The 24,465-nt window shown below is 42.1% G+C and overlaps 1 protein-coding gene across 1 annotated transcript; it reads right to left on the bottom strand.

The window, feature by feature from the left end:
* Nucleotides 1-665: 665 nt before the first annotated feature.
* On the bottom strand, nt 666-21,679 carry LOC138267240 (extracellular calcium-sensing receptor-like). Its single transcript, XM_069216096.1, has 7 exons — nt 21,648-21,679; nt 21,360-21,527; nt 19,943-20,234; nt 17,317-18,150; nt 5,686-5,913; nt 2,409-2,532; nt 666-1,582 (listed from the first exon to the last, which is right to left on the bottom strand). Exons 1-7 carry the CDS (start codon nt 21,677-21,679, stop codon nt 666-668), a joined length of 2,595 nt encoding a protein of 864 aa, XP_069072197.1.
* Nucleotides 21,680-24,465: the final 2,786 nt, after the last annotated feature.

Below are 24,465 nucleotides of genomic sequence, written 5' to 3'. Positions count from 1 at the left end.
GTAATCCTCAGATGGGCGGGGATTTAAAAATAATGGTATTCCATGTGTTTGAAGGAAACTGACTATAACAGGCACAATGCAACAGGGGAAGAATTGGAAACATTGGAAAGCAAGGCTACAGAGCATGCCTACTGAAGTTTCATGCTTGCAAAATATATGTTCACTGCAGAAGAGTAGGAGTGTGGTTATCAATTTACATTCAACGTGTTATAATGACCAACGTGACCCCAATTCAGGAACAAATTACTGCTTTTCACTTAATTGGTAGCTCTAGTTTTCTCAGTAGGGTGTCAGTAAATGTGAAGCCTTGTCTCGTGTTTTGATGGCAATACCACAAAAAATAAATGGAATGTGTAAAGTAATAACCATGAAAGTTGGTTGTGCCTTTGGTTGAGGAAAACGTGAAACTTTAAAGCAGGAGTCAATGTCACTACATCTAAAATGAAACAATAAATGCAGGTATAACTCTGAGGGACAGGTAAAAGGAGGTGCCAGAAGAGTCAGAGGGACGAGGAAAACTACTCATGCCATTACCTCCCCAGTATTTAAAATCATAAAACAGTTAGTTGTTATTGTTCACTCATCTTAGATCCAAGAAGAATTGAAGTAATTTATGAGAAAGCATGAAGGTATTGATGCAAAGAAGACGTGTCTTTACATTCCTTTCAACTTTGTATTTTGGCAGTTTCCCTTCCCATCAAATATTCCTTTGTGTTAATCTCAGATCTGAACAAAATGATGTAGCATTTGGGGAAGAATATACAGAAAACCAAGGAAGAACTAGACGATAAAATGGCAAAAATCTCCATGGCCACCATGTATTTTCCCTGTGTGCTGAGATAGGCAGGAATAAATGAGAGCCAGACTGTGAGGAAGGCGAGCATGCTGAAGGTGATGAACTTAGCCTCATTAAAGCTGGCAGGTAGTTTCCTGGCTAGGAAGGCCACTATGAAACTGATTGTGGCTAGAAGTCCAAGATACCCCAACATGCCCCAGAAAGCAATAGAGGATCCTTCATTGCACTCAAGAACTATCATTCCTGGCTTAGAAATAATATTATATTCAGTGAAAGGTGGAGCAAGAATTAGCCAGAAGATGCAGAAAAGTACTTGAATGAGAGTACAGACATTGACTACTATGTATGATAATTGGGGCCCCACCCACTTCCTTAAATTGCTGTTTGGTTTGGTGGCATTAAAGGCGATGACCACCATGATGGTTTTGGCCAAGATGCAGGAGACACAAAGAGCAAAGGTGATGCTAAAAGCCACTTGGCGCAAAAGGCATTTCTCTTGTGAGGGGTAGCCAATGAAAGCCAATGAGCAGAGGAAGCATAGTGTAAGACACAGGAGCAAAATGAAGCTTAGCGCACGGTTATTTGCTCTGACAATTGGGGTGTTTCTGTAATAAACAAAGAGTCCCAGGATAGTAACAGGGAGAATGGAAGAGAGAATGGAAGTTGCTGTTAGAGTCGCTCCTAGAGGCTCTTCGTAGTGCAGAAATTCTATGATCTTTAGAATGCAGCTATCTTGTTTTTGATTTGGCCACTGGTCCCAGGAGCACTTGGTACAATCAATGGAATCTGAAATAACAATACAGGTGTCATATATCTGTACCTTAACATTCCCATTATAAGATAAATGTACAAACAGCAAGATTGCAGCTTACAATATGGTGGACAACCAAACCCTTCTTCTTGTCAATAGTCTTCCATTACACGGTTCATGCCACAGAAGAGGTGCCTTGCCCACAGGCTCCCCAAGTCCTCATTGGCATTAAGAAAAACTATTCATTCACTTGGTATGTCAATTAATTACCAAACAAATAAAGTTTAATTGTATCTCTCTTACCTGAAATCATTGTCTCCGATGTGCTACCAGAATCCAAATCATAATTCATAGTCAATTGTGTGACCTCCAAGGAAGTCCACCTCAGCGTACCTAACTACCACACCTTTAAACTGAACTGATTCAGTGACACCAGCACTGCCAAGAGAAATTCAATAGCCAAATTGGAAATTTAAGAGGGTCACACATCCACAAAGGATGCACTTGAAATGCTGGAACAACTTGCTTTCGCATCATCAGCTCACTTCTTGCTGGGTACAGTTTGGGGCAGATCTCCAAGTCCATTTCCTCATAACATTTGTGCCATCTTAGAATGCATCTCTGCCCTCCTGTACCACACCCCACTGCAGTATTTTGTTTCAGATCACTTCTAAATGTTTACATAAATATTGTCATTGTGTACCATGTTCATATATATTGATGAACCCTTCTTCTCTGCATATCCTTTTGCTGTGTACAGCACTCTACTGCTCTTTGTGGCTAGGTTCAGTCTTTATAAATACTTCCAATAAAAAAATAGTGATAAACAGAAAATGTAACTTTCTTGAAGGAGGACGTCACCTGTGTTGTTAGAAATCGCCCCTTGAGGGCATGGAACACACAGAAAGCAGCAGGCAGGTTCTTCCTCTTTTGCAACTTTTCTAAATCCAGGGGAACATATAGGGCTGCAAACAGAGTCAGGCACCTGTGCAAAGAAAGTGGTTTAGATTATTATCAATGATACTCTCTTTCTCAGTGTCATATTTTCAATCATAATGTTCAAGAATTTAATTAATCTTGGCCTTCATTCTAGGATTGGAGAAGCTGTATCCCATGGGACAGACAGCTGATTACAAGTGGTTCTGGGTTTTCCAGACCACGTATTACCAAGTCTAGTAAAACTGGTCTCGGTTTTACCAAGTGCAGGTCCACACCAAGTAAGACTGCAGGACAGGGTCCTCTGACAGGGGCTGTGGCAGAGGTTGAGTTTGGCCCTAACCAGATCCCTTACTACACCAAAGGAGAGCATGGAAATCTACCCACAATCAACTGACAACCTCTGCACACCCGGCCCTTCCCCTGTACCCCTTATTTGTCTCCCTGATCTTGTTTGCCGCCTGCTCAGAACAGATGCTAAACCGAAGCTGAAAAGTCCTTGAATTAGGCATAACCATGTTGAAATCTAACAGATAGTCCCGGGTCTGCATGAGTATTCCGAATTCTGGAGACTGTAAGTTGTAGTATCTGATTTAGGTGCAGAGATACTAACCATAAACATTGTTTCTAGACAAGGTATCAACCCCCCCCCTTAAACTCAGCTAATTTTCAATGAGGTCATATGTATGGTGCATAGAGGTAAAAATACACCATTCACAGAACGTTATGCACCTCAAAACATGGCTTTTCGAGCAGTAAGCCCCTCCCCCCTCCAAGCGCCTTGAGACCCTACCAGGTGAGTAGTGCGCTTAAGAAATTTGTTTGATTGATTGATTATGATTCCACGTGAGCTTTACAAACTGTAGATGAAATTCAGATCTTTATGAAAAATGTTCTGCCCTCCTTAGGAAACTGAAAGTACCTTGTACCTTCCGGGTAAGATTACAGACACTGCCGAGGTGCCTGGATCACCTGAAAGTCACAAGGTTTAACCCTGGAAATTGCAGCGAGAACCAGAGCACGACAATAGGAAATTAAGGCCATGTGGATTAGAGCACACTGTAGACAAAGGAGTTAATTTTGTAGTTGCAACCAACCACATTAGAACTAGGAATACACGGAGTTTGGATGCAGAAACACATGACAACAATTTTCTGTGTGTTTAATGAGTTGCCCAGCATTGAGTATCTTTCATAACTTAACATCTTTTATTGTGAAGTACTTGCAGGGCCGCATCTGAAACACAGTTGCTGACAGAGTCCCTGCATTAAAGCTTGGAATCCCCTAAACTTTTAACTTAGTGGTACCCTTGCATTTCCCACTCCACTGTCTTTGCTTTCTTGTTTTACTCAATCAATTTGCGGAAGTCTATTATTATCCACATTGCATTTGGTTGTTTAAGAATTCTTCATAGCATGTTTATACCAGAGTAATTTGCAAAATCCATAAAATCTCGTATGGTGAGTATTTTGTATCATCTTCACTGAACAATTTCTATTTTTGAAGGAAAAGGTAACATTAATTCTCTGTAATAAACAGACATTTCAATAAATGTGTGCATCATAATGTGTTTTTATGTAAGATGCTTTTTAAACTCTGTGGGGACTTTTGAAGAGTCTTCATCAGCAGGCAACCAGATAAACCTTCATAAAATATGTCATGCTGATGCTGCTGTGCAAATGGTGCCCAATGACCAAGAACAGCACAGGTAAAAGCTGAACATACCATCAGCAAAAAGGACCACACATTTGTGCTACTGTCTTCATTATTCCTTAATTGGGACCATATTAGTATCTCCCACTTACGTGCATGGAAGCTGGGGAGCAACCAAGTCTTCAGAGCTGTTTATTGTTTGTGGAAATCTCCAGGAAGACTAGAGAATCAGTCTGGATGCCTCAGTCACTCCTATCATACTGAAGAGAATAGGGCAATCTTGCCCAGATAAAAGCCTTTTTTGCCAGGCTCACGTAGTTCTCAACTAAGCACACTTACGGCTTGACTTAGATCTTGGCAGACGGGTTACTCAGTTATAAAGGTGACGGTTATTCCATCCGCCCTATTATGATTTACATAGAAAATAATGGAATCATAATACAGCGACCGGGATATCCCTCACATTTGTGACAGAATAACCCCATCCAACAAGATCTAAATCAGGCTCTTTGTTGCTACACCAGTACCCAAAGCAGAAATTATTGGGGTATGGTTTAATCACAATTGGAGCTTTGAATCCCTGGTTCAAATGGTCTGGTCCTCCTGCTTTCTACTCCTGTGATCTTTATTAAAGATTATATATTTCATCCCTTCATGAGCAACATGCCTCTGTTGTTGGCTTCTTTCTGGGCAATAATAATGTACTATATCTGAGGAAACGTCAGTCCATGGTCTTCAGAAATGTGATCATGTGGCAATGACAAGATTATCTGTCTCTCTTGGCAGTCCCAGTCACATATGTCTCTTACCCCAGAAAGGTAAGTGAGAGGGTGCTCTGGTTGCAATGGACTCAGCATTTGGGGATCAGCCATAGCTTGAAAGCAACCAGACAAGCACATTACCTTCCCATGCAGGGTAAGAGGGAAGAAGCCAAAGTCCACCATTAGTTGCAGCCTCAATGATCACCTTGTAGTCTAGGAAACTGGGCCTCCATTACTTCTTTATCCCATGACACAGTGATGAGGCACCAGTTTTTGGCTGATGCACCAACGGAGAGCCCCACAACAGTGATAGTGGAACTGACCAATTTCTGCTGATGAAGGTGCCCACAAGGTCACTGGTTGGGTGAGCACTCTAATTTGGGCCTCTGCCTGGGTTTGACAAGATCCTGGGGTGCCTCATTCATTCTAGGCCAAAGACCCAGTTCCACAGAGGCGCATCCAAACAGCCACCTGCATTGCACCCGCTAAACATAATCCAAGATCTACCTGTAACAATAGAAGGTAGTTATTTGCTTGAGCTTAACCTATTTACTCACTGATGGAGAAAGCAACACAAATCAGGCAAGGTTATAAAAGTCAATTTATAAGCAAATAGTAATTAATACTATGAAGTGCAGCTATAAATCTACTAGTGAACAACTTCCAAATTTCATTGCCCAATGAAATTAGCCATAATTTTAAGTCAGCCCTCACAACCACCTCTTCTATTAAGTGAGCATCAAAACACAACTATACAACACTTCCTCAGGTGTATAATAAAATTCTACCTTTGTGTCTCCTCCATTCCACCGGACAGAACTGATATTAATATTGAGGGTCTCTCCGGCAGGGGCACTTGAGTCATATGTGCCCACCTTCACAGGTCTGAGCCTGCCCTCCTGACTTCGTTGCCAGTTTATAACATCATACTGCGCAGGTGGGTTTCCATGCTCATCAAAAAATGCCCCTTTGCCACCATGTTCTTGCAAACGCACATTTTTTATGTAGCGAAGAAGCTGGAAGATGGGAGAACAGGAAGACATTCAATGGAACTTTACTCTTTCTTTTTCATTAACATTTTTGGGGTTACTTTCATGAGGAATATAAACTTTTAGGTGGTGCCATAGCAAGCCAATCACCCACACCCAGGTGCACTGGACTGATTAGGTGCCTTGAAACTTGGCTACCCCAACCTTATCCACACAGGTGTGTTGTGACCACATCTATGCGCTTCTTCACATCCAAAGTAAAAGAAATTAGGTGAACTGATAAACTCTTGTGTGGCACTCACAGGGTTTGATAAAATTCCCTTAAATTAGCTTTACCTTCCTCAAACCAGTCTGATAAGCACTTGCAACCTCTCACAACAACATATCAAAATATTTTCGAAAGAGCCTTATTACACGGCTTTAATTTTCCATTATTTGAAGGTAATAATGTCTCCATACCTCAGTGTGGATGTAATTTGATAAAATAAGATAATTTATGTAAAAAATTAAATGCACTAATATGGAAATAATAGAAATAATGTTACTAGTCTGTTACAGTACGCTGTACACAATACACATATTTTAGCTGATTTAGATCTCTGTGGTAAACCCTGTTGTAATAATAACATTTGCACCAGATATAAGGGGTCGCATTACTCTGACTGCCCTGGGGTGCAACAGGCGTGCACATCTGCTTTCTGCACCTCTGCAGATTGTGCAGCTTCTTCTGTAATACAGATTGCTCTAGTGATAAGCATGCACCGCTTCAATCCCAAGGGGACTTTCCCTCTTTTACATGGGGACATCGCCCCAAGCAAATGGGGGGACACTTTCCCTCTGTGCCATACATGGGCAAAGAGACAAATGAGCTGTTAGAGGGAGCACTGACTGAGCTCCACAGTCAGTGCACCCCTTAAGGCAACCCTAGGAAGGGAATATGTGGGTCCCAGGGACTTCAAGATTTCACCCTGCAGGTAGTTATCCATTGCACCCACCTACAAGGAGATCTCTTTCCCCTGTTGAAAGGCAGGCCCTTTTTTGTTTTTACAAAGTAAAAGACAAACAGGCTGCATCAAACAGCCAGTCCCTCTTTCATTAATATGCCCCTCCAGGACAGACTCAATTTACCTTGGGGGAGCGCAGTAACTGTAAGAGGGTGCCCTAACCTGGTCTGTGCCCAGCACACCAAATTGAATTTGCGTAAGGCACAAGCCAGCGTAGTGAACCCTATACATAGTATATGTCACTTATTAATTTCACCCATTTTACCTCTCATTCCAAACGTGGAGGTGAAATGACAAGTGATTTTCTCCTTTATTGCAAACATTACTACTGTACTTTGTAGAGTTTGTGATGATAGTCGCCACTAGCTAATACCTGATGATAGATGCCTGGCAAAATGAAAAGGAGCAACATTTGTACTTGCATCCTAATTAGCCTGTCTGCAGATGCCAGGTATAGTGAAACTTTGAAACCCTCATTTTTTATATGGGAATGATATTTGCTTTAAAATATCAGCAACAAGTTCACCAGAAGACTGTTACCCTTCGCATCTACACCATAGGTCAGGGTTTCTAAACTTGTAAAAATTAACAAATTTAAAACGCTCTCTACATTCGAAGGAATTTGAAATCCAAGGCTAAAACTTAAGTTGGTATACTTAGTTTGATTTGTGGGAGCAGCATAAGAGTAGAAAACATAATCAAGATTTACTAATTGGTGGCCTCAAGTGAATCACTTGTATGTACAGATACAAAATGAACAAGCATTTGAAGCAAAAATGAAAAAGTGATATGCTACAGTCCACCAGAGTGCTTTGTCTTTGAGAAATAAAACTACATTTTGAAAAACTCCAACATTGCCAGGAAAATTAAAAAATTATTTTTTGTGTACTTTTTGAAAATAAAATACTTCATAATATGTGTATGTGTTCGATCTGCACTTGTTTCTGTTTTTTACATATTGTTTTGCGATTCGGATTGTAAAGAAATTACTTAGGGCCTCATTACAACCTCGGCGGTCTATTGTAAAGACCGCCGAGGCTGCAGGCGCCAGTACACCGCCAGTGCTGGCGGTATTTCTGACTCCCTATTTCGACATTTCCGCTGGGCCAGCGGACAGTAACAGTGTTACCGTCCGCTGGCCCAGCAGAAAAGTCACATCAACAGTGCAGCCGGCTCGTAATATAGAGCCGGCGGCAATGCTGATGTGCAGGGGGTGCAGTAGCACCCGTCGCGCATTTCAATGCTGTGCCTGGTGGCCCCTGCACTGTCCATGCCAAGTGCATGGGCAGTGCAGGGGCCCCCAGAGGCACCCCGTGTCCCCTTACCGCCAGCCTTCCTATGGCAGTGTCTACCGCCATGAACAGGCTGACGGTAAGGGGAGTCGAAATCCCCAGGGCAGTGCTGCTTGCAGCGCTGCCCTGGTGGATTACGACCACCGGGACCGCCATGGCGGTATACCGGTCCCGGTGGTGTTACCGTGGCGGAAGCGCCACAGACGTGATAAGGCTGGCTGAACCGCCAGCCTGTTGGCGGTACTACCGCCACTATAGCCATGGCGGTCACCGACCGCCAGGGTTATAATGAGGGCATTAGATTGTGGTGCCGAGCTTCAGTCATGATTCATGCGTGGGGGTTCCACAGAAATCAAAAAGTTCAGAAACACTGCAGTAGGTAATTTCACCATTTTCTCACTATCCCTTGAGTTTCACATCATCGGATTGATATATGTAACATGCACAGTAGAAAGGTTGAACTTCTATTTACTCCATAGTTTCTTTTGTTTCGACTTTGTCAGGGCGATAGCTATCCATCTGAAATGAGATTGGGGTTTCATCAGGATGCAATACCCTGTGCTTCCGCTCATGGCCTCCATTGATCCATCCTTTCCTCTCCTTGTCCCTCCTTATAATCATCCTCCTCTCTACTAGAGTTAATCCACTTACTAAAAAAGGGAAATGTGTGTTGTCATGATGCAAACTCCTCTAGTTCATCTCATGCCCACTACGTCATGTGAGGGGAGTATTTTTATAGGATGCTATTAACCCGACCAGATGATCTGCCCTCCCCTTGTGATATTGGTTGATTCCATATCACAGTTCGCCTCTGGCACCACCGCTCCCTGACGGTTGGACAGAGGACCTTTTTGGCCTAATACAACGATGACTGTTTCCATCTCCTTGTCTTCCTTGGAAGAAGGGCATCATGACAGTTCCATGTGGACTTGACCCCCTGCTTTCCGGTTCCTTCTGGGGAAAATGCTGTCCACACTGCACAGGTATTGTTGGTGTATTAACCTGGATGGTGTTTGTTGGTTGACCTGATAGCTTTATTTTGGGACACCTGTGATCTATATACTCATTCCTATCCCTGCTCTGGTCAAGGTAGCCTACAGTCCTCCCTAAAGGTAGGTAAACTGGACCGATATACTCAGATCGGGGGCTTCTGTAGTTCTCACCTGCCTCACTCCAGTATCTTACTTTCCATATCTGATGCTTGTGTGTTACACATCACCTATCCTAAAATGGGACAAACAACTATTTTAACCTGATTCACCTAAAATCACCTCATTTTATGTCCTCCAGCTTGAGAATTACACCAATATAGCATTTTTGGAAGGTCAAAACCTTTAAAATATTAAAGGCAAACACCCTTATTTAGTCCAGCCAGTCCATTTAGGATTGGGAATCAGCCCTACTCCTCCTCTTTTTAATATGCCTTTCTAAAAATCGCCTAATATTTTTCATTTCCGTTTATACTTGTTTTTTGGGGTTCTTCCAGAAGTCAATGTCGTGCACATAAAAGCTTGGCTTACCTGCATGTGTCTTTGTTAGGGATTTATGCAAAGTCAAGGCCTTGGTTATGAGTTCTGCGTAAATTGTGCGATATTTATCGCACCTGGTAAATAATGATACCTTGGCCATTGCTATTTATCGATGTGATAAATGTCACCAATTTGAAGTTCCTCCGGGGAAGAGGGGCATAATGTGTGGGTTCTTGTGTGTTTGGCACCAGCATCCAGATCTCTGACTTTTTACTAGGCCTTTTTTACCCGGTAAACTTGTTCTTAACAAGAAACACGTAATGAAGACTGAAGACTGACGTAGAGAGTGCAATCTTCAAAGCATGTGAAAGCCATTAGAAGGGAGGATTTATGTGGCTTCGTGCATGAGAGTGTTTGTCTCGCTCTCTAGGTGTCTCTGCTGTCCATAGTCCCTTTGTAACCAGTTATCCACTGTCTTTCACCCCTTGTGCATCAGAGGTCAATATGGAGGTTTTCCTGGAGCATCATGTATTTCTGTAAATCAACACCTGCAGTTGCCTTTATTTCTTTATTATGCGCTCAAAGATCAGATGGTAGATATCAAAGATATGTGTATTCAGATCCTGTGGAAATGATGAAATATACTCAACTTTTGTAAGTGAAGCTGGACATCTAATCGAAATCTGTGTCGGGTTGGTTCTGTTGATGCTCCAAATGCACTACATTTTCATCACCAAGTTAAAGTCACATATAGGATACAGTGGACTCTGCCTCCATCCATTATAAGCTCTCAAACAAAAGTTTAATACATGGGAAGCCGCTTTCTACTGCGCAGTAGGTCAACTTTGTATTAACCATGGCAACAGTTACATATGTATCCTACTTTCTAGTTATTGTTATATTGTTTTATAAAGGATGGACTGAACCACAAAAAAGAAGATTAAAAACACAGGCCCTCATTATGAGATTGGCAGGCGGCCGCAGAGGCCGCCAGCCTAACCCATACTGCCATCTGACCGCCAGTGAAGCCAGAACACCACCTGCCCTACTACAAGTTTCCAATTGGGCCGGTGGGTAGAAACAACGTTTCCGCCCACTAGTTCAGTGGGAAACAGGGCATTAACATTGACACTGGCTAGTAATTGAGCCCGCAGCAGTGTGGCGGTGCGGTGGGTGCAGCAGCATCCCCCGCAATTTCCACTGCCATAAATTTGGGCAGTGGAAAGCATAACGTGCTGTCCATGGGGGCCCCCGATGCCCCAATTCCGCCAGCCTTTCCATGGAGGTCAAACCGTCATGAAAAGGCTGGCGGATTGGGGAGACGTAATCCCCAGGTCGACACTGCATGCAGCGCCACCCTGGCGGATTACAACCGCCAAGACCACCGGGCTGTCAACCGGGCGGACCTGGCAGTGTCGGCGGTCAGACCACCATGACCACAGCGGTCCGACCGCCACTGCGAGTCTGGCGGTCTTAAGACTGCCAAACTGGTAATGAGGGCCATAATAATGTAATGTGGAATTCATCTGATGGAGACGATGTAATAGAAGCAGAACAAGCATGGTAAACATTTATTGGTAGAAAGAACATTAATCCAAGATGACATTGATCAGAGGTTTAATTGGGACCACGATTAAGTGCCAAATAGTTAAAGATCAAATACTTGACCAGAAGTCTATCAACTGAACACAACTTCTTCTAGGGGGGTTCGAGGATTCACCATAGAGAAGATGTTGAAATATGGTGGCAAATATTGCCTTCCTTTTAAGGTACACTTTTCACATAAATTTGCTAAATATCCACTTGGTCTGAAAAGGAACACACTAAATATTCAAGTACTTTCATGGTATTACAGTTACGCCTGATGCCTTTGATTCTGACCTCATTTTTGGGCATAATGTGCTATAGCTGCAACATGTGTCAATAACTACCTCCAGTGTGCTTGGGCCAACTTTTTACCCTATGCGCCCCTCCCTGTATATGACATGATTTCCTTAAGCGACTGTTTACCTTGAGTATACCTATTCTAGCACCAACATTTTGCTTGGGCACTCCGTATACTAATAATTCCCTCCAGTATACTATGGTCTGCATTTTGCTAGTGGTGCTTTCACATATGCCAATATTCACCTCAAATATGTCAGTACTGCCCTGCTACCAGAGAATCCTCCTTCAGTAAGAATTATCTCCAGTATGCCAAGGCTACTGGCAGACTCACAAGCATAACACCTACTCTCATATGCTGACAACGGTCTCACCCATTGTATCACTCGCATTTTTTCTCACGTAAATGTCTGCCATGTTTGTGTCTGACTCGCTTCCTCTCTCTCGCTCACAATTTCACACAATGTCTCACTCACACTGCCTTGCTGGCACATACATACACTCTCTCACACCGTCTCATTCACTGTCCAACTAACTGTTTCATGCACACTGTCTCACTCATGCAAAGTTTAACTTACATGCTCACACTCTTTCTCACTTGCATCCTCCTCACTATCTCACTCATATATTCACAAACTGACTCAGTCACATACTCACACACTGTACAGCTCACCATTCTCACACACTGTCTCACTTACTCTCTGACTCACGTAGTCTCATTCACACACTGTCTCCCTCACATACTTAGTAATTGTTTCACTCATAATGACACTCACAGGCTCACTCACTCCCACATTCACTGTCACTCACTCTCACTCATTCACCTACAGACACACACACGCAAAATGCCCCCCCCCCCACGCACACACAAACACACAATCTCCCATCCCCATGCATGAACACAGTGTTTGAAATATTTTTTACTTATCCACCAGCTCTCTGAATGGGTCTTGCTTCAGCTCCATGGACCCTCTTGACAGACACTCCTCTGGCTGGCAGGTGTCCTGTCTCAAGCACTTAAGATAGTCACTGAACATTAAAGACTCCAGTAAATGAGAATAGAACAAATGCCTCATGGTCTATGCTGATGTACTGCACTGGCTCCAGCTTTCAGTCTCTTCCTTTTCCACTCCAGGTTTTCCTAACTTATAACACAACTTGGAGCAACAAGATGACTGATGTATAGCCCCATGGTGTAAGACTAAAGTGCCAGGGATACTTTACCAGTAACTATGTAGCACATCACAAAGGGGAAGTCCCTGAGGTGCGATATGACCCAGAATCTAGGGTTGGGCGTTGCTAGTCTAGGAAAGTCTGTCTTATTGCTGGTTGAGGCAGCATCACTTGCATGCACCACCAATCAGGCTGATTTCCTTGTCTCAGGCAATTTTACCCTCAAGGGTCAGTGCTTCACTCAGTGTGGCCGGTGCACATTGTTCAAACAAAGCAAACTGCTTGGGGAGATTGTGAAGGTAGGTGAAGACAGAATGTACAGCCAGAAAAAAAAGGTCAGAGGGACCTGATTCCAGATGAGATACAGGTATAGTAGCCAAACATTCTGAGGCATAAAGGCAGACTAGATAATCAAGATTCTGCTGGGGCTTTACCAGAAAGTATCATTCAGACTTACATTTAGGGTGTTAACTATTCATTATGGGTCGATATTCCCATCAAGGGGTTCCGGTGACATCTAAACCAAGACTCCAATAAGATAATTTCCCACCCTGTTTGGAGAAAAAGGCAAGCTTTCTCCCACATGAAGGCACGCTAACCTGGTGTAAACCACTCTCTAGTGAAATGCTAACATCAGAGTGCGGGTGTAGTCTCTACATGGTGCCCACCGGATGCAAAATGGCATAGCCTCACTCTAGCACTTTATTCAGTGTAAAACTGAAAAGAGTTATTTCTTTCAGTTTAAGCATAGGGCAATGTGGATTTATCAGGTTCAAGATGCTCTAATGCCCCCTAATCAAACCAACCCCTGGCCAGTTCCAAGAAATAAGTCTCATGAAGGGGCAGATGTTATCAAGACTATGGGGGTTATTACAACTTTGGAGGAGGTGTTAATCCGTCCCAAAAGTGACGGTAAGTGACGGATATACCACCAGCCGTATTACGAGTCCATTATATCCTATGGAACTCATAATACGGCTGGTGGTATATCCGTCACTTTCACGTCACTTTTGGGACGGATTAACACCTCCTACAAAGTTGTAATAAGCCCCTATATCTTTATTTTCTCACTTTTTACAACAAGGTTGTGACAACGAAAAAAGTCTTGAGTAAGGTAAAAGAAATGTAGATTCTGTTAAAGGCACAGAGGTGACCTTGTAGACTGTGCAAATTTGACACCAGATGAGGTAGAGCATAATATTCATTTATCTCAAAAGTTTTTTATTGGTTACAGAACGGATGAGATACATTTTATAGAGAAGAAAATAAAGAGAATGAATCATGCAAATGATATGGCATTGTTGACAACAGCATGATGTGGTTTCTCAATGTTTTGTATTTTGTAGTCTGTATCCTATTCTGTGTGGATGGGAGTTATCATGTTGTTTGTTATATGTAACATCATGTCTGCTATTGGAGTCTCAAAGGAGGATAAGAGTATTCATGACCTCATGCACCTTTTCATCAGAATTCCATCATATTTCATGTAATTTCACTTTCTGTGGCCCTCTATTTAACCTCTAACACTTGGTAAAGAGAACCAAAATGAACAGCCTTTCACGCAACCTTGTTACTATAACCCCTGAGCGTCAAACACCACATTGTATTAGCAGCAGTGGAAGTTGTAGGCCTCATGGACAGATGTGCTTTCATATACTTTTGTGACTTTCAGGTTGGCTGTTTATTTCTCCCACGTGTATTAAAGTTTATCTTGCCCCACTGAGGAGCAATGAACCTACCTAAAGAACCAGGAGGATCTGCTGCCCAGCTGACCCGGTCCAAAAAGTCTATAATAACATCTGTACAATGAGAAAATCTAAAACATGGCAGAGACAAAGATGGATTGTGCCGGCTGGTGAGTTCACATTTCCACTTTCTTGTCATTCTGCACAGATCCAAACCAACACTATCATAAGGTGTGAATAAAGTATTAACTGCTCATCCAAATCAAGAATCAAGAATCAAGAATTCTAAGGAAGAGCTTTACAATTTCAATTGGACTGCAGTCCTCATAATATGTATAGCACTTCATACCATTTTTTGATGTCTTTAAGTGTTTGTAATAAGAAATGTTGGCATAATGGTATTCCATTTAATAAACTCTGATGAAGCATGAAATGCTTAGTTGACGAGCCACTATTTAAATGTGTAACATGCATGTCTGAGAAGATGGCAGTGGTAACTACACCATCTCACTGGCATATAGAGCCACATGTACATAGGTTTTTATTGGTCGCAAACGGTCTGATTCACAGAATTGGGACGTTTGCGACCGATAAAAACCATTATGAGATGTACAAAGCCTATTTTGTGATTTGGTAATCTATTTCCGAATCACAGATTGGTTTGCGATTCGGTATTAGGGAGGGGCATGTTAACAGCATCCCTTCCTAATAGGGACTCGCAGGTGGATGTATGAATATTTTGCGACTTAAATGTGGTTGCAAAATATTTGCAGTTTACCACCAACTTCAAGTTGGTGGTAACCCATTTGTGAAAGGGAAAACTTTTCATTTTTTTGTTTTTGAAACACATTCGGTTTTCCTTTATGGAAAACAGGCTGTATTTTTTTTAATGCTTTATTTAAAAAGCAGTCACAGATATGGTGGTCTGCTAACCCCCGCAGGCCACCATCTCTGTTATTTTAGGCCATTCTCAATAGGTCTCAAATTGCGTCCTAACTAATGAATATTGATGTGGTATGTCCATTTGCGACCCACTGAGAATCGCTAAATGTGTCTGAGACACATTAGTACATTGCTGTTTGTGACTTCCTAATTGTGAATCACAAAGATTCACAATTAGGAAGTCGCAAATAGATTTCTTTGTACATGTTTCCCATAGAGCCTTAGGTCCTGCGAACACCAGAGGTAAATGACAGTAAGCACTATGGATTATGTCCAGTTAATCTGCTACTTCAGTACCTGGAAGGAAGGCTTCACAGCAAATTCAAAACAGACAATAGGTCTGGTGTTTGCACAAGTCTTTTGCCCTTCTCAGTGCCTCAAAACGTTATTTTCTGGTCATGGGTTTTGCAACAGCTTTTTGTTAGAAGACCTGCAGGGCATTCTTAATCTATAAAGGATGGCTAAAATCACACATATTTGTTTGGTCTCAGACCACCATTTGCCATGGTAGCCCCTGGTACGTACTTTTATTTGTGGATGTGCTTCTTGGGAACAGGTGCAATGTAGTGACTCGCAGTTCGAGAAGCCAGTGGCTGAAGTGGTCTGACCCCTTGTTCTAAGTTTTATGGTGTAGTAGGCTGAAGAGAAACGTGAATGCCACAACAGACCAATGGGTGAAGGCTCCTCAATGAGAGCACCTATAAGTAAGTATAGCATAAGCGCATACCATTTTTTGGGAATGAAGGTTTTAAATTAGGGATAATATGTCTTACTTGAGAGCATGCAGGAGGGATGGCACACTAAAATTAAGGACATGTTTTTTCAAAAGCAGGATGAGTTAATTGTGATAATAAAATGTAGCCAAACTATACAGTGAGTAGTTCACTCATAGATTACAAATATATCTGCAATGTGTCTTGCAGCATTTAAAGCTTTCAATGCCCGTTACAAAGAAAGAGAGGCTCTGCACACAGACTTGCCTTAATTGATAAGCAAGATAAATTAATTGCAATAAAAACATGTGGATTTCAGAATCAATGAACATTAAGGATTTAAGTATGGCCAAACTACACAGTGGACAGTGCACACTTAGATCACACACATATCTGCAAGGTGTCTTACCACACACATATCTGCAAGGTGTCTTACAGCTTTTAAAGACACTTACAAAGAATGACTGACTGCTCAGGGACGTGCCTTAATTGATAAGCAATGATCCTCGCCTCAAAAACATGTTAACTGAATATCTCAAAATGACTAGTAAGAAGAGTTGTCGGAAAAGACCAACAGACTGACTTTTTGTTCAGTATTAACTATGTAGCTACGTTTTTTTCAAAGGGGAGAACTCACATAAATATTTTATGCAGAAGGCACTCCACCTCAGCATTTTATAGACTACAAAGGAAGGTCTGATAGTTTGGATAAATGGTGTGGGGATATGGGATGGTAGTGAATATACTTAGGATATGCCCAGTTCTGTACGTTTTGTGGGACACTATTTTCCGAAACTATTTTGAAGAAATAAAGCAGGCACACATTCGGTACGTTATGTCTTTCACCCAGATGTGACAATGCAGAGATTAGTAGATCAAGAGGAATATCCATAAGGGTTCACTTTAAGCAAAAAAGGGGAAGAGTTGTGGTTAGAGTATGTTACTCAAAATTACACTGTCTGCACATTTCAAAAACATTAATTGAGGAATGTTTTTATAAATCTAACTGCCCTACTTGAGGCACCTTTCCAAAATAAGTATATGTGCATACATAGTTAATTTATTTTTGCTTTTTTCACAGTGTTAAAGAGGTTACAAAGTCACAATGTAATACACATGCATGTGAAAAAAGAGAATGAGCTAATAATGAACTGACCTGCTGAATGTGCGACTTTAAGAATGTATTATCTCATAAATGTTGCAACTTGTCAAACGATTTTAGTTCAAATTTAACATTTTTAGGCATTAATCCAATTCAGTGCTCTCACCTGCCATGGCTGAAAACCCATGATATCTAAACAGGTTCCCTGACTGAAGGGGGCACCAGTCATGCTACAGAAGCTCAGATCCTGCAAAGCCAGTGCAATGGCATAAACTGCATTGTAGATTTTGTAGGGGAGTCCAAAACTGGTGGCTCCACTAGGGTTTACATGCTGCTTTTCCAACTTCTCAGCACCAGTACACAGTACAGTGAGATTGTGGTATTCATTCAGTGATTCTTCCTCTGCCTGGTAAAACTTACAACTAAATGTGTCTTCCCAGAATTCTTGAAGAAGCATATGATCTCTGGTGCTTGAAGGGTGGAGGTTGGTGAGATACTCTTCAAACCCTGGCATTTCTCCACTGTGGATTTCAAATCCAATTGTGCCAGTGAGGATTTCAGAGTATTTTTCCACTAGCAGTAGAGCTGAGCTTGACCAGCCTTCAGTGGCAACAAAAATCTTCCCAGTCACATTCTGTTTCACCAGCTCTTCCATTAGCACCACCATATTTCCGCCATTGGAGAAGATGACAATTGCATTGGCAGATGACTTTTTAATCATTTGGGCAATGTCAAAGGCATTCTTGTCAGCTCTGCTTGTGACAATATTCTTTGAAAATGCAACACAAGCACCAGCTTTGGTCAGTTCATCCTGAAGGAGTTTTATTCCTTGTTGACCATAGTCATCATCGTCTGCCAAGAGGCCCACCCAAGTCCATCCAAAATAAATGACCAACTGAGCTAAGCCACGAGACTGGAAGTCATCACTGGGAACAGTGCGGAAAAAGGATGGGAATTTGTTCCGGTCACTCAGGAGTGGACTTGATGCAGAATAACTGATCTATTAAATATTTTTAAAAATGTTATTATCAAAAATCTATTCACGTAGAAACATTTTTGATTAACTTTGACCTCTTTCAATGTACTGAGGTGATGTTTTTACAAAAGTGAAGCATGCCAATGTAGTTTCCTGGTGTCACATGTCTATTTATCAAGCAAAAACAATATTTCCTTTTCAATTCACCGTGAGCTATGCTATGGAAGTAAGCAAGAAACTCATATAGTGCCCCATTCAGTGTGTGTTAGTATGGGAGAGAGAAAGATACTCCGATAGATTTCCACCCATGCTTAAGGCAGTTTTATTATAACAAACTGCAAACACTTAAACAGAGTGCTCCAGCGGTCGCAGAACCTTCTGATTCTGGGTCCTACATTGACCATGAAAGGAGGCTTTCTCAAACATGCCATGTCTGATGCTGGTACAGACCATGATTTAGGCACATATATATATATATATATATATAAATGGTTCAATTTTAAAACTCTGCCTCCTTTATTTTCTATAGGAGGATGTTGCAGTACTAGTAGTTGGCCATGTGTAGTGCTGTTAATTTAGTTTAGAGCTGGAGTGCGCTTACCCTTTTTTTTTTTTTTGAGCTGTAATGAGTTAGAAGTGCAGTTTGGGACTAACAATTGACTTACCTGTTTGTGGGTGGGTGTTTGGTCCTCCCCAAACCACTTCTAACTAACTCTCTCCCTTAAATCAATCCCATTTAGTAGAAACTTGTTCCCTATTTCAGTCCACTCCTAATTAAAAAAACACGCCTGCAATCATGATTTGTAGAGGAAATATTCAGGACTGGAGACGGCAGTGACCTAGAGTGAGGTGAGAACCTTAAATGCAAACTTGAATTTCACAACATTTGTTATGCCTGTAATGCGTTTTGCACGACTTTGAAAGATTTTTTTGGCTAATGGAGCTGTCAGAAAAATGTGCACATTTCCTGATGTGTTTAGCAAAGATTGATGTAGAATTAATATGACTTGCGATTAGGAAAAAACTGAATACAGAAGCCAAATTCACGTGACTAGTGTGAGAGTCTTACTTGAAAATTGCCATCTAGCATCTAGCTTGAATTAAAGTGGCCGTTCTGTGCTAATATCTGGAGCCAAAGCAGCATCAAGTTAAGCTGCAGCTCCTCCGTTATATCTCGGAGGAGCGTCGCCCCATTGCCTCAACAGCATAAAAACATGTAAAATAAAATGATAATAAAGCACTTTTAATATTATTTTATTTTACTTGACCAGAGCTGGAGTCGAGCTGAGTCTTGGGGACGGGGTTAAGGAAAGTATGGCGGACACTTACAGTGGTGGGCACTGCAAGTGCACATGATGATTTGGAAACTGTCGTAGGATGGCCAAACCATCATGCACACTTAGATGTCTCCAGGCTATTGCTGCAGATCAGCAGGCACTGGATCCCAGTTCATCTGGGTGCGTAAAAGCAGCCCGCTCTGCCCAGTCCCAGCGCTGCCTTCAAGCTGGGTAATAGTATTACCAACATGAGAGCAGCGTCTGGATTAGTTTAAATGAGTCTGGAAGCCTGTGATCAAAAGAGCACCGAGGCGGCAGGCGGTGATGCAGCAGGTAAGTTTTATTTTAAATGTATTTTTTATTGTCCTCCATGCTGCCCCACCACTTTTCCCTCCTGGCAGCCACCACTAATCAAGTTTTTTTTTTTTGCATGACAACGGTTTTGTACATTAAAATACCATGATATGTTTTAGTGAAGATGACAACTTCTTTATGCTGCAAATTCAGTATCAATGCATTTTGACAACCTTTTAGCTTACCTGTGGATGCCGGTAGAGACTCAATATTTGTGCCATAAGAATGGAACGTGTTGATGTCACATCTCCTATAATGGCTACAGGGAGGCGATTCCCCAAGCACTGGTAGTTTGGGATTGGTTCTTCTTGCCCTGTTAAAATCCACAAAGTCCCCTCGATTGCTCGCTGTATTACCATGCAGGAATCATGGATCCGGAAGCCCAGGGTGATGTTGGGTAACAGACTGGGATTCCTGTTAACTTCGTCAATTGCAAACACCATTGCTTGGAACCACTGGAAATCGTCAAACATAAACCTGCAGCATATAGTGTGGGGAGAGATACACGTCAAACTGAAATAGATTATTGCTATTGTTGTTCTTTAGTCCTTAGAATATATAGATCTTGTATGTATAAGCAAAAAATTAGACATGCAACATAAATTTCCATCACACAACTACACCACAAATCTAAAGTAGATGAGTCATTGATGCAGGGCTTTAATCCACACATGTAACACACACACATACATGTGCACGCACACACACATACACACACTCATCGACTGACAGAAATATTGTGCCCTCAATGTTGTTTACAAAAATATCATAGTAGTACATGTTTCCATTGCACCATCACTCATTCATCTTGAATATTCTTCAGAGTTGCACTCATAACTCTTGAGCATCAGGGACAGATTTGTACCTTTACTTAGAAGATGTAGCTGTATGACCAAATCTTCACCATTTTCATAATGACTCATTAGTACTAGTGCATGTTTAGATGTGCACCATCCTTCAGTAATCTATAGTGCATATTCAGATTTTGAGCATCACTCACTAATTCTCATTGCATACTCATAATTGCCCCATTAATCAGTAAGTAATAATATTAAATTTAATTTTCATACATAATGTCAAACGTCACTTTCTCTAATTGTACAATAGGCTTCCTGCTACAAGTCTGAACCAACAATCACTTTTTTTCAGTCCAGTTACATCCTGATTGGCAGGCACTCCTACTGCTTCAGATTAGATCCCATAAGACGCAGATCTTGCAAAAAACCTCATACCTTACCTGTGCCACTGCAAGCAAGACACACAAGTCATGCTCTGGCAACCATATACATAGACATTCACATGCACTGCACATAGCCTAACTGAAGCAGTGGTCTGCAAAGTGCCACTGCTGAAACATATCTCTATTATTCCTGCAAGTTGCCAACAATCAGAGACTGACTGTTCTTTGAAGACACCAAGGGATTTCTCTAGTAGAGAAGCGTCACAGCCAGCTTGACGTGGCTGAATTGGCTTCAGCCCTACCTACCTCCCTGCAACCCCAGCCTACTGGAAAACCTGCTTACTTTATATTTGAAAATCCTCTAAGTAATTACTGAAAAGTAGAATGGAATGCTTATTCTTGATACATTCTAGGTTTCTTACGTCTGACATGAAATCCTTTCAGGTTTCTCTTTGAAGTTGAGGGACTCATACTCCCTGGCATCATGGATGGCGAACGTGCCCCCGACCAGGATATCTCCATCTCTCGACAATCCTTTGACTGTGTTTCTTTGAAGATGGCACTCGGGCACCAGATGCTGAGCCACACAGCTGCATTTAAGGCACAGGATCATCCAGTACACAGTAATGTTGTGGCAGAGGAGGGTCTTGAGAAAGCTCTTGATGGGCATACTCCCACCAGTCTGGGGAAGCGCCGTGTTCAACTCCTACTGGATCTGCACATCTTCATTCTGCTCTTCCATCATTATAGGAAATATGCACTTTTTGGTGTTGCTCTTGCAATCAACCTGCAATACATTAATCAGGAATTGACTAGATACATTGAGAAAAGAAAAATTAAAAGCAAAGATACATCATAAATCAGATCATTTTTCTCTATCAGTCCCATTCTGTAAAATGAATTTGGCAAAAAAACAAGTACCTCCCAAAATTAATTGGGTGTTCTCTTACTAACATGAGGATGCGCTTCCAAGCAAATGAACACATACAGGCAAAGGGAAAGGTTCACCTTGAAGGAACGAGTTTCCAGGTCTCACACCGAGGGAGTGAGTTATCTTTCCTACACCTTTTGAATGTTTTACATTGAGGACAGCGTATGCTCTGAGACAGTGTCATCAAATAATCCAGGCCCTAACTTAGCCCCTATAATGCTTATGTCGAGTGATACGGTTTTATGTCCCCAGAAAGACACGGAACAGTTTTCAATTTCATACCCAGTATATTCTATCGATGTTGAGTCACATAAATTGAAATAACTGTCCGAAAGGTGCAGATTGTATTTATGTGTAAGGGGAAATGTAACGAGTGGGGTCCACACACCGACAGAGGCACGTTCAGGTAACGTCTGCACGATCGGTGTTTCTTTGCTGAGTCCAATAAGCTTTGCTGTAGCATCATTGCCCGTGAAGTAAAATGATATCCCAGCCTTCTCTCTAGTCTGTGTAGTTTTAGAGTTTCTCACTGTGTCGATGCTGCGCCGTTCAGTGCAGTGTCATCATTGGGGGCGGGGGTGGGGAGCGTTTGCACTGCTTCGTCTCATCGGGGGGGGGGGGCACTGCATCGTCTAAGTCTGTGAAATCATCTTGCTTCGGATCTATTTTTACAATTATTATATGTATTTTTTAAGTGTGATCTTGCAAGTGTCCTGTGGTGTGTGTTTTGTTGATGTGAGTCCACCATCCAGAACCGCACGTTTCGTTTGCCCCATGCTCCTCGCCCACGTGTACGCTCTGTGCTGTTACTGCCCGGGTGTGGTGAGTACACCTCGCACATCACCGCTGCTTTTCAGTGGGATCTCGGCGACACTGTTATAACCTTTGCAGCCCACCTGTGCCACATTGTATGCGCTGTCCAAATACAGCCTGTGTTTGTAATAAGCCGTGACTCTTACTGAATGTTTAATAAACACAAAAGAATGTTCTTTCGTAAAGTATAAGATTATACTGTGAGGTCAATGAAGTAATTGCTTTTCATTGGGAGTAGGTTTCATGTGCTGAAAAATGAAAGTCACCTGAACGTTGTTTTTCATGATGCTGGGTGCATATTGCTAGAGTAACGTATTATCTGTTGAGATACTTCTGTATTTATTTAGCACTTTGTGTTGGGACAATACTAGTGTCTCACAGCCACTTCATAGCGCTACAGATGTGAAGAAAGTGGTAGACCCATTCAACCTGGCTAAAGTACATCTTACAGAGTCTTCAAACGACATGTCATCTCAATGTGCATTTTTAGAACTACAGATTATATATTCATACGCCGGCCTTCAGGACTCAGTCACTGAACGAGGGCAGTGAAATCTCATTATGTCACTTAGAAAGAACGATACATCGGTCTACTAACTTGCTACGGTTCTAATCTGCGGCTCTCAGAACTCCGTGGGTCTTTCCTGAAGATTCCTGGGCGTCATGGGCGTGCACCTAAGCAGACAACGTCATGGGAAACAGGCTTTCTCTCAGTTTAGTGTCCAGACTGCACCCGGGAGCGGGTGGGTCCACATTAATTTATGTGATACTGAATAAAGAGCTGTCCCATCACCTAATAGCTCACAGTTCACTCCTCGGAGCCCCTACTCAGAGCTGCAGTCTGGTTCCCCTGTTGAGCTGATTGTGCAGTTAGGGAAACGATCTGTCAAATGGCACCTGGACCACTCAAAACTCCATTAATCCTCAGGGACAGTGTCACTTCACAAATTCAGGACAGTGTCTCTGTTCCAGAGCAGTGGGTGTCCTTTCTGGGTGTCTCCTTGAAGTTACAGTGATATAATGCGCTCTTGAGGTGTCTGCAAAGTTCCAGGCCACTCCTTTCTTTCTGCGGAGTGTCTCTTTGCTCCTGGAAACCACCGTCCTTTTTGAGTGTCTCTCTGAATCCAGGATGCTCTAATCTTCCCTTATGGGTGGGACACTCTCCCTGGCCTCCTGGGTGTGTCAGTGGACACAGGGTTCTCTCACGCCAGCTCCTTCGGCATGTGTGTGTGTGAGGGTTCAGCTACACTGATGCTCTCAGGGAAGAGAGCACTGTATGCACCGACACAAGTGAGCGGTGTCTTTTAATGGAAAACTGTGGCCCGGGGGGGATGAAGGAAAACCGATCAGCATGGGAAGTAATTGCTCCATATCGCTAAGGAATTTGGTTAGGGACTCTAGCGCTAATTACTCAAGTACACACTCAATAAAGACATAGGACCTTTGACCCTGATCATGTTTATATATGTATTCATTATTTCTATCATTGGCTGAATCAGATTTTTTTTTTTTTTAATAATGCATCAAAGAAATTCAGTCCTTTATGAGAACAGTCGATTTTGCAGAGAGAGGATTTTGTTTTAAAGTGAAACGTTTGTCAGCATTAGTAGCTTTCTTGAACACCTGAACAAATACTTTGCATGAAAATCCATTGTGGAGAAGTTTCATTTCCCCAAAAATATTCAGCTACACTGCATCTTAGTCAGGTCCTTCCGCGCGCGTCCTCCTGTGTGCACTTACCAATATGTTTAAACTTATACACGAACCTTTACGGCATTGAAAGT

The sequence above is a fragment of the Pleurodeles waltl genome, chromosome 12 (assembly GCF_031143425.1).
Source record: "Pleurodeles waltl isolate 20211129_DDA chromosome 12, aPleWal1.hap1.20221129, whole genome shotgun sequence".
NCBI lineage: Eukaryota > Metazoa > Chordata > Amphibia > Caudata > Salamandridae > Pleurodeles > Pleurodeles waltl.
The sequence above is the reverse complement of the archived record's forward strand: the minus strand, read 5'-3'. Positions and strand labels throughout refer to the sequence as shown.